This window comes from Thalassophryne amazonica, chromosome 12 (assembly GCF_902500255.1).
Source record: "Thalassophryne amazonica chromosome 12, fThaAma1.1, whole genome shotgun sequence".
NCBI classification, from domain to species: domain Eukaryota; kingdom Metazoa; phylum Chordata; class Actinopteri; order Batrachoidiformes; family Batrachoididae; genus Thalassophryne; species Thalassophryne amazonica.
The window spans coordinates 73,510,973-73,524,863 of record NC_047114.1 but is presented as its reverse complement, the minus strand read 5'-3'; the positions used below and the strand labels follow the sequence as shown (position 1 = coordinate 73,524,863).

The 13,891-nt window shown below is 39.8% G+C and overlaps 1 protein-coding gene across 9 annotated transcripts in view; it reads right to left on the bottom strand.

Moving 5' to 3' along the window:
- Positions 1 to 13,891, bottom strand: part of dtna (dystrobrevin, alpha) — a 53,243-nt gene that overhangs the window by 32,590 nt on the left and 6,762 nt on the right. For all 9 annotated transcript variants that reach the window (XM_034184093.1, XM_034184099.1, XM_034184091.1 and 6 more), the window contains exons 2-5: positions 11,899 to 11,966; positions 11,589 to 11,669; positions 10,097 to 10,310; positions 71 to 156 (exon numbers count right to left, since the gene is read on the bottom strand). In XM_034184093.1, the coding sequence (XP_034039984.1) occupies positions 71 to 156; positions 10,097 to 10,310; positions 11,589 to 11,669; positions 11,899 to 11,966 (449 nt within the window). The remainder of the gene's footprint in view (positions 1 to 70; positions 157 to 10,096; positions 10,311 to 11,588; positions 11,670 to 11,898; positions 11,967 to 13,891) is intronic.

Genomic DNA, 13,891 nt, shown 5'->3' with positions numbered 1-13,891 from the left:
TATTACTAGTTTAATGTGTGATTTTCAGTTCCATTTTTCACAATTAAAGTAAATATGTTAAGTTGCTTACATCGTAGTTTATCCAGAATTTTCCCACCACAGATGGTTGCGAGGGCCATCTTCACAACAAAGACAGATATCTTCCCGTGGCCCTCCCTAAAGTGGGGGAGAGAACAAAGATTTTTGTATTACAGTCACTGATTCCTTGAAAGCAGGGGTTTTCAAAGTGTGGGACAGTGAGCCCAGTGGCGGTTCGACACTCCATCCGAGCGCTCCCCCATCTAAAAAAAAAAAAAAAAAAAAAAGACAAAATTTTGCACAAACAACCATTTTTTATTATTATATTATTAATACTTTAGAAGTGTCCCTGAAATTGCAATTCAAATTGACATCAAAAGCCCGTGTGCTACAATATTACTGCAAAACAAAACATCCATGAATCACAAGTTTGAATAAACATGCCCTTACATTAGAAACTTTATTAATCTGTCTTTCAGGAAGGAACAATTAGCTCTTTTATTAAGGTACATATTTGTCTCAACATTTAGCTAAATATTTAGCTTGATGTTTGTACATATTAGCCTAAATGTGTAAGTACTCAGCATGAACTAATCTGCAAAGTTTTAGGTTTGCTAGAAATTTTATCATATAGTGTTTTGCCTTTTTTTTCCCCCCAATTTTCAGCGTTCCCATGCCAATGAAATCAAATGTGATGATAAGCCTAATTTTAAATGTCATTATCATTGTTATTATTATTATTTTGTCAGTGTACATGACAACAAAAAGACTTGCCAGCTGCTGGGAAATTATTGTACACACTCTTGCAGGCACACAAAAAAGGTTCAGATTCAGTCACTTCAGGTAGTAATGTGAACACAGCAAAAGTTCTAAGCCGTCTTTACAAACAGGCAGGCTGTCCTTTTTGCAAACTTTTTTTCCACAAGTGGGCAGATTCAAACCTGTTTTTTTTACACTGTCTGTCTGCTTTCAAATGCCTTTTATTTCATAAACTGGCTGCCTGCCTCGTTTGCTGCCTGATCCGCAGAGAATCCCAGTTGGGGATGAAGCTGAATCCTCTCTGTGTGCGGCAGGACATGTCACACAATTCAGAAAAACGTGCAGGAATTATAGACGTGTATTTATAATTGTCTGAATGAGATGTGTGTCATTTGGAAGAAAGTCGAGATGTAACTGACTTTAGCCCACAAATCACCCCCACCCCCACTTGTTCCTCTCATTAGAGAAACCCAAAGGTGAACTGTCCTCCACGCGTGGCGCACCCCTCCCGTTTCTTTCACCATCTCACTGCTGCCTGCAGGGGGCGCCAATTTGCCAATTTTACACACAGTGACAAGAAATCCATTTTGCGGTGGAGATGATTTTTTTAAAATGCTCATTCCCACGGTGCCGCCCCTCCATAAATGCCGCCCAGGGCGACGGCCCACATGGCTCGTATCAAAAAACGCCACTGAGTGAGCCCCCCCCCCAGAGAACAAATGAATAGCAGCGCCCCCCCACCGACACACATACACACAATTTCAACATCTTCGTGTTTCTTCTTCTTCTACACCTTAAACACATTTTAAATATATTTATGTGTTTTTAAGGAACTGTCTATGCATTTACACATTTTACAGCCTTTGTAAACATTTTAAACATGTTTAAAGAACTTTCTATTCTTTCACACATTTTACACCCTTTTCAAACATTTTAAACATGTTTTTAAAAAACTTTCTATTCTTCTATTTTTACCTTTTGTCATATTTTAAACATAATTTTTTAAACATTTAAACAAATCTGTGTGTTTTTAAACATCTTTGACATTAACACATTTTAACATAAATAATATTAATTCAACTTTTATACATATTTAGTCTCTCATCTTGTCTCACCTCTTGTTTACTGCGAGCAGTGAGTCTGGGGTGTTGCAGACCGAACAGTCCGCCCCTAAAAATCGGTCCGCCTTTTGATCTGCGCATGTGTCATTTCGGGACCACAGCAGCTCGTCTGAGACAGTCTCTTCATTCGAAAGTCAGTTTTAAGCAGAAACAAGGCCGTTTTAAACAGAAATGAGGTGAAATTCTGTGACGCTTTGAAATGTCCGAGGCGCAGTGAACGCATCAGCGAGCAGCTCATTTAGCCGTCTAGCTCTGACTGCTTCTGTCGCCTTTTATGATGAAATAATGCTGAATTTATGTGGAAATGACTGTTGTACAAAAGCTTCAGATATCTGTCAATGAGATAGATGATGACTGATGTGTATCTTAGAGCAGAAACGAGGTGTTAATCCGTGAACCGAGTCATCGGGGGGGACCGATTATTAGGGGGACTGTTCGGTCTGCGACATTGGTCTTTGACACGCACAGGCGGCTGATGCGGGGATGCACTGTGGAGAGGAGCAAACAAAGATCATCCTCTACTTTCTTCTTTTTTTGACTGCCCCAAACTCTTCTCACTGGTAGATTTATGCACTAAAAATTTAAAGATCAAGGCCAACAAATTAGATTTTCAACCCTGACAAGGTCAGCCAGAGGTGAACAATTTCGGTGAAAGTCAAGGTCAGATTGTTGTAGCCGTTACTGTCTTCATGCCCAAAGGCACCCACATTTAGCTTTATAAAAAAACAGAAGTATGCCTCCTTCCGCCCCTTTTGACCCTTTGAAGATCACTTCGATTTTAGAGAGAGTGTATGAACAGGGCTATAATTCCTAAATGTTTAAGGTGATATTTTTCTGAAACACCTTGAATTAAAACTAAAAGTCTACACCACAAGCACATCTTATTAATGTATTAATGTTGTTCTGTTCTGTGTCTCGGTGTAGACAGTCAATCGATGAAGTTAGACGTGCCTATATCACACGTGCACTGATGCTAATGTCACATTATATACACACGTCATTTTACTTCATATATTTATTTACTTGAATTATTCCGTATCGTTTTATTATGATTCAAAGTACTTCATTGTACTCTACTTCATGCATTAATATGCATGCAGTACACCTTGCTAGTGGACCCACTTTTGCCTTCAGAACTGCCTTAATTCTTCATGGCATAGATTCAACATGGTTTTGGAAACATTCCCCAGAGATGTTGCTCCATATTGACATGATGGCATCACACAGTCGACAATTCAAGTCTGCCCATTCTCCTCTGATCTTTGACATCAACAAGGCATTTTCATCCACACAACTGCTGCTCACTGGATATCTTATCTTTTTTTGGACCATTCGCTGTAAACCCTAAAGATGGTTGTGCATGAAACTCCCAGTAGATCAGTAGTTTCTGGAATACTCAGACCAGCCCGTCTGCCACCAACATCAATGCCACGTTCAGGGCCCCTTCACACATAGTACGAATGTGGTCGAATTGCGCATGAATTGCACATGAAGCAGAAATCGTATGCAATACGTGTAAAATCGGAGCTACCTGTAACGCTTCGTACACCTGTTGCTACAACTATGTGCGCACACCAGTGGCTGAAAGACAGAGTGTGCCCTGTGAGAGCCCATTCGATCCCTCTTGAAGCAGGTGTCGGCCAAATTCTAGCTGACACACACGAACATCCGACACCATTTGCTTGGCACTTAGAAAATGTTGGCCATTCGTGCTGTTAGCACGAAAACAGTCAGCAGACGATCACTTTCGAGCTGGCGGTGAAATTTGTCTTAGTGCCCCCATGACTATGGAATTGGCGAGTACACATGTGACGTGACAGAGCGTCGGCTCCCCCCACAACACCTGTGCGTGTGTTTCACATGCTCCCCCACTCCCCCTCAACACGTGTGCGTGTGTTTCGCATGCACCCCCCCCCCCCCCGCAGGTGAGGTGCCTCTCATCTGATCACAGAGTGACACATTGGTCTGTGTGCTGAATGGACAGGGGGCGTGGCTGACTGCCAACAGCAGGAGCTGTTGACAACTCTGGCCCTGGACGTCACAGCTGCAGAACAAGTACCGTGTTTCAGCGGACACGCACGTATGTGTGCTTGCTGTCCTCACATGGAAATGCATAAAAACATATATCGCTTTTGCAATGGTCTGGAGAGCGCGCACACTGACAGGCTGTCCAAGCTGAAACGGACCGTCAGTTCATGTGGACATGCAGCAGGCGATCTGAATGTCACATCTGTCTGACAGGACACGCGTGTCCTGTGAGCGGAGCACTGCAGGACTATATGACAAGCCAACAGTACGACAAATACACCACTTTCAGTCACGTAGCAGCATAACTACGCCGTAACAAACGCCATTTGGTCAGTTATCACTGCGCTTTTTTTCTTTTTTTAAAAAAATACGTCTATGTCCTTGATTTCAGGCATTTTTCTGCACCTTTCTGAACAGCGATGGTAGCACAGTGGTAAAGTTTCTGGCTGTCAATCAGAGCTTTTGTAAACTGCAAATTCGAATCCCGTGGGTGGCATGCATTTTTTTTTTTTTCACAGCAGCTGCGCAATGTGGTTACACATACCCCAGCTGCTCAATTTCAATTTATTTTCATTCATATAGCGCCAAATCACAACAAAATTGCCTCAAGGAGCTTCACACAAGTAAGGTGTAACCTTACCAATTCCTTGCACTGTGTTCCCACTGCGAGAGTTTCGTGCACGCGACAGTGTCGTGCATGAGCATGCATGAAACTATTGCAGCAGGATCGTTCACACCTGCCCGCCGGCGCCGGCTCGATGTTTCCGTTGTTTGCTCATATGAGCCGTTCCACCGTGATTTGCCCTGATTTGTACTTATTCGTACTATGTGTGAATGGGTCACTTAAATCTCCTTTCTTCCCCATTCTGATGTTCGGTTTGAACTTCAGCAAGTCCTCTTCACCATGTTTAGATGCCTAAATGCATTGAGTGTGATTGACTGGCAAACTATTTGTGTTAACAAGCAATTGAACAGATGTACCTAATAAAGTGGCCAGTGAGTATATATTCTCATATTCATTGCAGTATCTTCTGAATATTTGCTTCCTGTTAGGTGCATTTTAGGGAAATTCTGTTCATTTCACACAAAATTAACAGAACCTTCTGGAATTAACAGTTACAATTTGTTCACACATAATTCATGACCTTATCATACTGGCTTATGACTTATTGAAACACTAAATTATTTGGTGTTAGGTTAAAGATTAAATTCTGATGTCTGAGATTATCCATTAATACAAGTGAAATAGAACAAAGTAAAGTAAAAGTCAAATGCTTACCATTCACTAATCGATTCAGATAATTAGTGATTCAATAATTCATTTTTTACAGATTGACTGGTGAGTCTTTGCCTCTCAAAGGGGAAATGTTTGGTTTTCATATATCCAGTTATTGACATTTGTTCACTTCACTTATTTATTCATTTTACTGTAACTAAGAAAACCTGTGATATGACATTTCTGCAAGCGCGAGTGAATGATTGTTATGTCTAACATCCTAACCCAGGTGGTGAGTGCCAAGGCCGTCAAAGTCTACCTCTAACTGCTCGTCTGTGTCCATAAATGAGCTTCCTTTTGAACGATTTTAAAACACTCGATGCCTCCAAGGTCGGGTCTCTTTCTTTCTTTCTTTTTACAGTCTTTTGTCTTATGTCATTTGTCTTTGCTTTCATTATTTTAGGTCTGTTATTTTTGCTTTTTTGGTATGTAAGAAATGTCATTTTAAAAAAGACCACTACAAATTCACTACAATTCCTAAATGGCTAAGGTGACATTTTTATTATACACCTTGAATTACCACTAAAGTTCTGAACCACAATCGCATCTTGATTGCTTTATTTCAACTCCACAAAAAGAGGATAACTGTCCAAATACTTATGGACCTGGAGGTTAAAAACATTTTTGATTTTGTGTTTTCCACACTCAATTATTATTATTATTAGTATTTTAACTCTTATGTTTAAAGTTGACAATGGATTGAAGATTGCCAAAGACAAGAAATGGTCACGTTACAGGGGGGAAACAACTTGTGAGATATTCCACATGACTGCCAAAAGCTAAAAAAAATGTTCACAAAAAAGTAGATTTATTAAAAGAGGAGTAAATACCAAGGTTTTCCATCACCTTGAGGACAAAGCAGGCTGGAGCCAAAGAAAAAGGAACTTTCAATTCAAACCAAAGACTTGATTACATGGACCTCTGCACAATTGGGTTTATAAATTATACCACTAGGAGGTGTCTGAGGTCTGCTGAGCAAACCTTCTCAACAACAAAAGAAGATTGTGCTTTGTGTTCCTAAACTCTGGAATATTCTCCCAGTGGCATTAAGATCTGAAGACTTGTTTAAGAATAACACCTACCTGTTCAGTCTCGCCTTCAGTACAGATTACCGAACTGACGTTTATTCTCAAACTTTAAAGTCACCCCTTGTCTAAGGTTTTGAAACAGATTTTCTTTTAGACTGTAAAACACTTCACTGAAAATAAATAATTGTAAACATGAATAAATTAAACTTCAAAATAGGTTGTGCTTCAATGCAAGACTCAAATATATAAGTTAAACTAACACATTGAAATTTTTACGTCACTGAACTGACTCACAAATTTGAGTTTGTATGATAATATATTAATAAAATTTAATACATTTCATAATTAATTTTGCTAAGTGTAAGTAAATTAAAAAAAACAAGCTGCTTTGATTTATTGACCATATCATTTTTTTACAGTGTTGGGAAATCTGTGACTGAAAGACATTAATTAATAATCTTTACTTACTCATAATTGCAACCAGCTACTCTTTACTTTATACTTGGAAAATTGATTGTGACTGACTCTGAATCTAAACCAGGTTTTCAGACAAAGTTATAGAGGACCTCTGGGATTATCCCCGAGCCTAGACACAGACCTAGGCTGTATATTTAGACATTTTTGGGCGTCACAAAACAAATTAATTGATTGATTGCCTTATTGATTTAGACTGCAAACACTGTAATGGGCTAACTGGGTAATTAATGCAATAGCATGAGGCAAGTTAAAAAATACACAATAAACTGCTTCTTGTCACCACTGAACAGGCAGAAATGTTGAAAATGTCCCAGTAGCATGAAGAGGATCTTTGTGGAGGTAAACATGTGCATGTTTACCTCACTAAATGTGAACACATTTTTTCTTAAACAAATGAATATTCAGTTAGCCGCTTACCTTAGCCTAGCTGTCCTTCCTCTGGGAGCTGCTGTCCACTGATGTATTACTAGTCGACTGCTCATTCTGTACAACACTGCTCCTTATTTGCATGCAGATGTTTGCATTCTAAATCAATACACCCACTCATTTTGTTTTTGTACTGAATGAAGGGGACCCTCCAGATTGAAAAATGTCAACCTTCCCATTTCCATTGTATATATTTTACATGATATACATTTTGTGAAAAGCCAAATATTTGGCATTGGGGGTCTGACCATGTTTACACTATTTGTGGATGCCTGGGGTGTAGGTAGATGATATTAAGAGTGCAGGGATAACTGCAGCAGACTGTTTTGTTCCAGTTTGGAGCATGAGTAAGTAGGAGCCAGGGAGCACATTTAAACAGCTTATGGAGATAACATGACAATGGGTGAGTCTAATATATATAATGCTGAGAGGAGTTGACCTTCTGAGCTTACTTGTGCTTGCAGATCGCTTCATTTAAATGACCCATTCAAAGGGATATTGTCTCATTGTTAGTCAAGTGTAAAAGAGTTTTTGATGCAGTGCATTTCTTGTGCTTGAACAATTATGAAAAAGCTTGTTGATATGTATAGCATTAGACTAAAAGTCCTATCTTAGAATCAGTTGCTATATCACAGGATTACTAGATTACACCTGGTGTAATCTATCCCTGATGGAATATGGAAGAGATCAGGTGGTTGATGAGAAGATGGTGTTGTAGGAGATCCTTCATCTCAGGAAGCCCTGGTGCATGACGGCTATTCAAATGCTTTGTGCACAGATCAATTTCCTTGCCAGAAAACCTCTCACTTCCTCATCTAAATTGCAATGTGTCAAGTCCAGCTCTTAATGTGGGTGACAGATGGCAATCGGTTTAATTCATGTTGTGCCCTAAATGTACCATGATTCATTAAAACAATCTTTCAGCTTCTGCCTGTTTTTTCTTGGGGTCAACAGAGCAGATCCGATATGGATCTGCATGTTGATTTGGCACAAGTTCATTAGGCCAGGTGCCCTTCTTGAGGCAACTCCACATTACCTCAAGAATGGGCATGGGTGGTCCTGAAACGGTAACCTTCTGTGTTGAAAGCACTTTCAGATATAACTTTATAATATAATCATAATATATAATAATAATATAATAAATACTATATATAACATCAACATGCTTTACATCAACTATGGCACATTAAACTAATTTAAAAAGTAAAAATAAAGACAATCACCAGACACAAGTTAACAATTTGGTGTTGTGTCATTACCCATAATACAATGCATCACTATGCAATGGTGCAAGCATGCAAAATAGTTTGAAGAGTTCTGGTTTGGCACCGTACTCTTTATTCTGACTTATCTGTGTTCTTTCCATGAATACTGGAGCAAAACGCGCTGAGCAAAACTTGGTGACAGCTGCAATTTGCTTTGCTGACAGTCCCTTAATGTTTGGTCATCATAACTCGTATAGTTATGTACCTGACAGATCTGAAATATTAGGGATGAAACAAATATTAGCGATGAAACTGAATTTATGTACAGAGAAACACAAACCAGAATGTCTATTATGTCCTATGTGTTACATTTCTACTGGTTATCTTAAGGTTTGTACTACTAGAGTGTAATGTCCTCCAAGTTGTTAGTCTCCTAGTGATATCTCTTCCGTGTTCTTGTTCTCCTTATGCTTTTATTGTGACAGTCCTGCTCTTCATGTATGTTGTTGACTTTACTTCTTGGGCACTCAGGTTTCCAGGTTCACATGAATGTTTATGTCTTGATTAATTGAATTATATGCTATTTAACCATCGCAAATCCCTCACTCCAGTGCCAGATTGTCTTGTGTGCAAAACAGTTGTTCATATTTTATCTGCTAGTGTTTGATCTCCAAGTTTCTGTTTTCCCTTCCTGCCTCTTCCAAGTTTAGTCAGCCATTCAGTGACATTCCTGTGTGTTATCTTTGATTACTGTTTACTGATCCACCCTCAGTAAACATTATTGGTTTCTGCCTTTTGCTACTTCTCTCATGGACACCGGTGCCTGTTGAACTGATTATCTGTGTACCTGACCTACATCTGTATTACGGACCGTGTGATTGGTTGTTCCATGCAAACAACATTATGTATAGATCGCAACACTATCCTTGCTAAAGGACTGTTTGAACTTCCATCAATGTTGTTTTCTGCTCAGAGGTCTCCAGTTGGACAACAGCCATTACAACTACTGTACCACCTCAAATAGCAGCACCACCACCCAACCTCACAAATTAATAAAAGTATGTCAATCCTCAAAGTAATGTGACCAAACAAGTGACGCATAAGACTGTGATGTACTCATCATAATTACAGGTTATAGAGGAAAGATGTGACTTAAGTTTTCATTTAAAAGAATCAGTAGAATCTCTTATCTTGGCAGTCAGACTGTTCCATAGTATGTTAAAGAGAATGCCCTCCGGCCTGCGCCTTACTCAGATTACGTGCTGTGTAAATATCAAAATAGAGTTGGACATGCCCCAAACACACTTTTGCTTTGCACTTTAGGTAGTGTACTGTAGCTCATCATGACAGAAGCCTAAGTGTTGCAATATTTAATAAATAACTCCCAAAATGTTGCAGAGGTTGCTTGGAACAGATGATCATGAGGGATCTCAAGATACACATTTCACATTCTTGTACACATATGTCAGGAGTTCTTTGATGGGCAGTGTGGATACTGGCATAATTTCCTCAGAATTACTTAGTGCTGGACTGTACTAAGGCTGCTGGAACTTGATATATTTGGCTATGTTTCTAAAAACCTGAAAGGTCATTATTATTTACAGTGATCATCATTTCTCTGGACATCTTGTGGTCTCATTAATCCATATGTATTTTTTAGTGCAGATTGGCAGATATTTTTCTTACACTTCAAAACCTTGGACATGAAAAGAGGCCACTAGCAATCAGCAACTGACCACGTGGGAAGGCGTTACTCACGGGTCATAGGCTGCCAGCAGGAAGTTGAGCAGCAGGCTAATGGAGTGTTCCACGTTGATCTGGTGGGTGGTGGGCATACGCTTGTTCAGCTGGTAAAATATGGTGGACAGTACCACTTCTAGGCGAGAAACAGTGAGCTCGGCGGTCAGGTCCATGCTGTTGAGGCCATTCTCTCGGAAAGCCTCGATGACATTCCAAATGTCAACCAAATGGACTGTGAAGGGAAAAGTGAAACAGAGAATATAAATATTTAAGTGGGGGCTTAAGCTATAGACAAGAGGTCTCCATCTGTGGTCATTTTCCATGTCTACCTGCTCTACTCACACCTGACTGATTAATTTTCACCAGCTCTTATTTGGCTGAGCACACCCATTTCCATAAATTAGGTTTGGGTGTAGTAAGGAGAGTTCAAAAGCATCCAGGGTGGGTTATCTCCTGGACCAGTGTTGGAGACCCCAGCCACAGAGGGAATATATACACAACAAACCCTCCATAACATCACCCATTCATTTTCTGAAAAACAGTTCTGAACCTCAAATCAGACATCTCCAAATGCCTAACTCCATTTGACACCTAACACCTGACCAACCCATAACTAGGTAAAGAGATGATGCATGGACAAGACCAGTATGACCTGGGAGGTACTAATACTAATGAACCCCAAACATGCCCCCATCTCACAGTACCAAACAAGTGAAGCTAAAGCTAACAGGCTGATGTTGGCTTGGGTGTTGGATTCATGCATATTTTTGTAGACTGTATGGCTGATTTTACAGTACAATAGGTGGCTTAGATGCAGGTATTAAAACTAAAATCAGCATATTGCCTTCATAACCATTGCACCATCAGTAGACATAAAGTCAAGAAGCGACCTGCTAATTGGTGCTAAGTACGCTAACAAATAAATTATATAATACAAAAATTTCACTCAATGGAAATACCGGAGCAGCAAATTCTTTGATGGCCTGTTAATACAATTAACCTCATACTAAGTCATAAGAGTTTAGATAGAGATATATGAAATAAATGCTCAGAAAGGACAAATAGTTGACTATACTGAGTCACATCCACAGCAGCTAACAACCGCTGCTCACAGGGCTCCAATTCACATGCACAGCTGTCACTCAAAGTGGCCACACCCCTAATAATGTATGACTTTATGGCTTAATCTGAGGAATTATTAAAACAAATCAAAAACAATAACAAAATTACCCCCATACAGTTGTAATGAGCAGTGAAGCTAGGTGTAGGAAATTAGCTACGGAAAACAAAACCTTTGCTGTACCCGGCTATAAACATGTAATCATTTCTGCTGTAAAGTTGGGGATTTTTAACATAGGCTTCTATGGGGAGTGACTCACTTTTGGAGCCAGTGTCAAGCAGCCATTCAAAGAACTGCAAGATTTCCTACTGCAGTGTCAGTTTCATTTGTATGCACTGGAGGTTGGGGCTGGATTTAATATGATTGACAAGAAGAGTGTATTATACTCACGGTTGCATTTCTTCTGCACAAATCTGAGTTTGCACGCAGTTCTGTACGTCGATAATCGAATGGAGTCCAACTCTTGAGCCCCTGTGGAAGAATGAGTCATTCAAGAATGTCACACACAGTGTGACATGACACGGGGTCATGCAGGAGGCCTGTCTTTCATTGTTTGGTATCAATATGTATCACACTCGTAGGGACACTTGATCTTCGTGATACTTAACACCGACCTTAGTCAAGAGGATCGGTTGTTTTATGGTCAGTAAGCACAATAGTCTGAAACTGATCACTCCAAGTCGTGGCACTGAGCACTTACTCATCTCCACAAACAGTTGCCTTCGATCTGCCATGGTGTCACTGCTCCGCCCACAGTCTTCAATCATTCTATGGAGTGGACAGACAGAAAGTTATGTCAGAGCTCAACGATACCTGCTTATAACAGGAACCAGTTAAAATGTTCTTGGACATCTCTGTCTGTTAGTTGACAGCACAAACAATAAAAACGAATGAACCAATTTTTATATAATTTGCTGACAGGCAGAGGTCAGACGTTTTCACACACTGCAGCAGGGATTTTGGTCCACTCCTCCATACAAATCTTCTCCAGATCTTTCAGGTTTGGAGTTTCAGCTCCCTCCAAAGATTTTCTATTGAGTTCAGGTCTGGAGACTGGCCAGGCCACTCCAGGACCTTTAAATGCTTCTTACGGAGCCCCTCTTTAGTTGCCCTGGCTGTGTGTTTGGGGTCATTGTCATGCTAGAAGACCCAGCCATGACCCATCTTCAATGTTCTTACTGAGGGAAGGAGGTTGTTTGCCAAAATCTTGTGATACATGACCCCATCCATCCTCCCTTCAATACGCTGCAGTCGTCCTGTCCCCTTTGCAGAAAAGCACCCCCAAAAATGATGTTTCCGCCCCCCATGCTTCATGGTTTGGACGGTGTTCTTGGGGTTGTTCTCATCCTCCAAACACAGCGAGTGGAGTGGATACTAAAAAGCTCTATTCTGGTCTCATCTGACCACATGTCCTTCTCCCATGCCTCCTCTGGATCATCCAGATGGTCACTGGTGAACTTCAAACGGGCCTGGACATGACAGCATCATGTGTTACTAATGTAATCTTTGTGACTGTGGTCCCAGCTCTCTTCAAGTCATTGACCAGGTCCTCCTGTGTAGTTCTGAGCTTTCTCAGAATCATTCTTACCCCACAAAGTGAGATCTTGCATGGAATCCCAGACCGAGGGAGATTGACAGTCATCTTGTGTTTCTTCCACTTTCTAATAAATAATCATAGCAGTTGTTGTCTTCTACCAAGCTGCTTGCCTGTTGTCCTGTAGTCCATCCCAGCCTTGTGCAGGTCTACAGTTTTGTCCCTGGTGTCCTTAGACAGCTCTTTGGTCTTGGCTATGGTGGACAGGTTGGAGTGTGATTGATTGAGTGTGTGAACAGGTGTCTTTTATACAGGTAACAAGTTCAAACAGGTGCAATTAATACAGGTAAAGAGTGCAGAATAAGAGGGCTTCTTAAAGAAGAACTAACAGGTCTGTGAGAGCCAGAATTTTTTCTGGTTGGTAGGTGGTGAATTACTTATTTCATTCACTTATTTCAATAAAATGCAAATGCAATGTGATTTTCTGAGTTTTTTTTTTTTTGTCTCTCACAGTTGAAGTGTACCTATGATAAAAAATTGTTTGTAGGTGGTAAGACTTGCAAACTCGACACTGTATCAAATACTCATTTTCCCCACTGTGTGTGTGTGTGCATATATATATATATATATATATATATATATATATATATATATATATATATATATATATATATATATATATATATAGATAGATAGATAGATAGATAGATAGATAGAGAGAGAGAGAGAGAGAGAGAGAGAGAGAGAGAGAGAGAGAGAGAGAGAGAAATAGATAGGCAGGCACACACACACTTAAACTACATACAAGGATTACTGTTTATACAAATTACCACTTTTATAGCCAGTTTTCCTTAGATACATGGGAGACTCAAGCCTAGATTTTATGTTTTCTTAGTTTCTTGCACCTTGTAGATTAGATCAGAGATTAGATTATATAGAAATTTTTTAATCCTTTGGGAAGACTCCCTCAGGGAAATTGAGGCTCCAGCAGCATTGTATAGCAGCACACAGGGTAAGAAGCACACAAAGTATCAAAAGTATCAAAAAGAAAAAAACAGTTTGCAAATATAAATATAAATACAAATACACAATATAATGTAGCATGATACTGAGTAAAGAAGTCAATTTTATCACTTCTGAAGATTGAACCAATATGTAG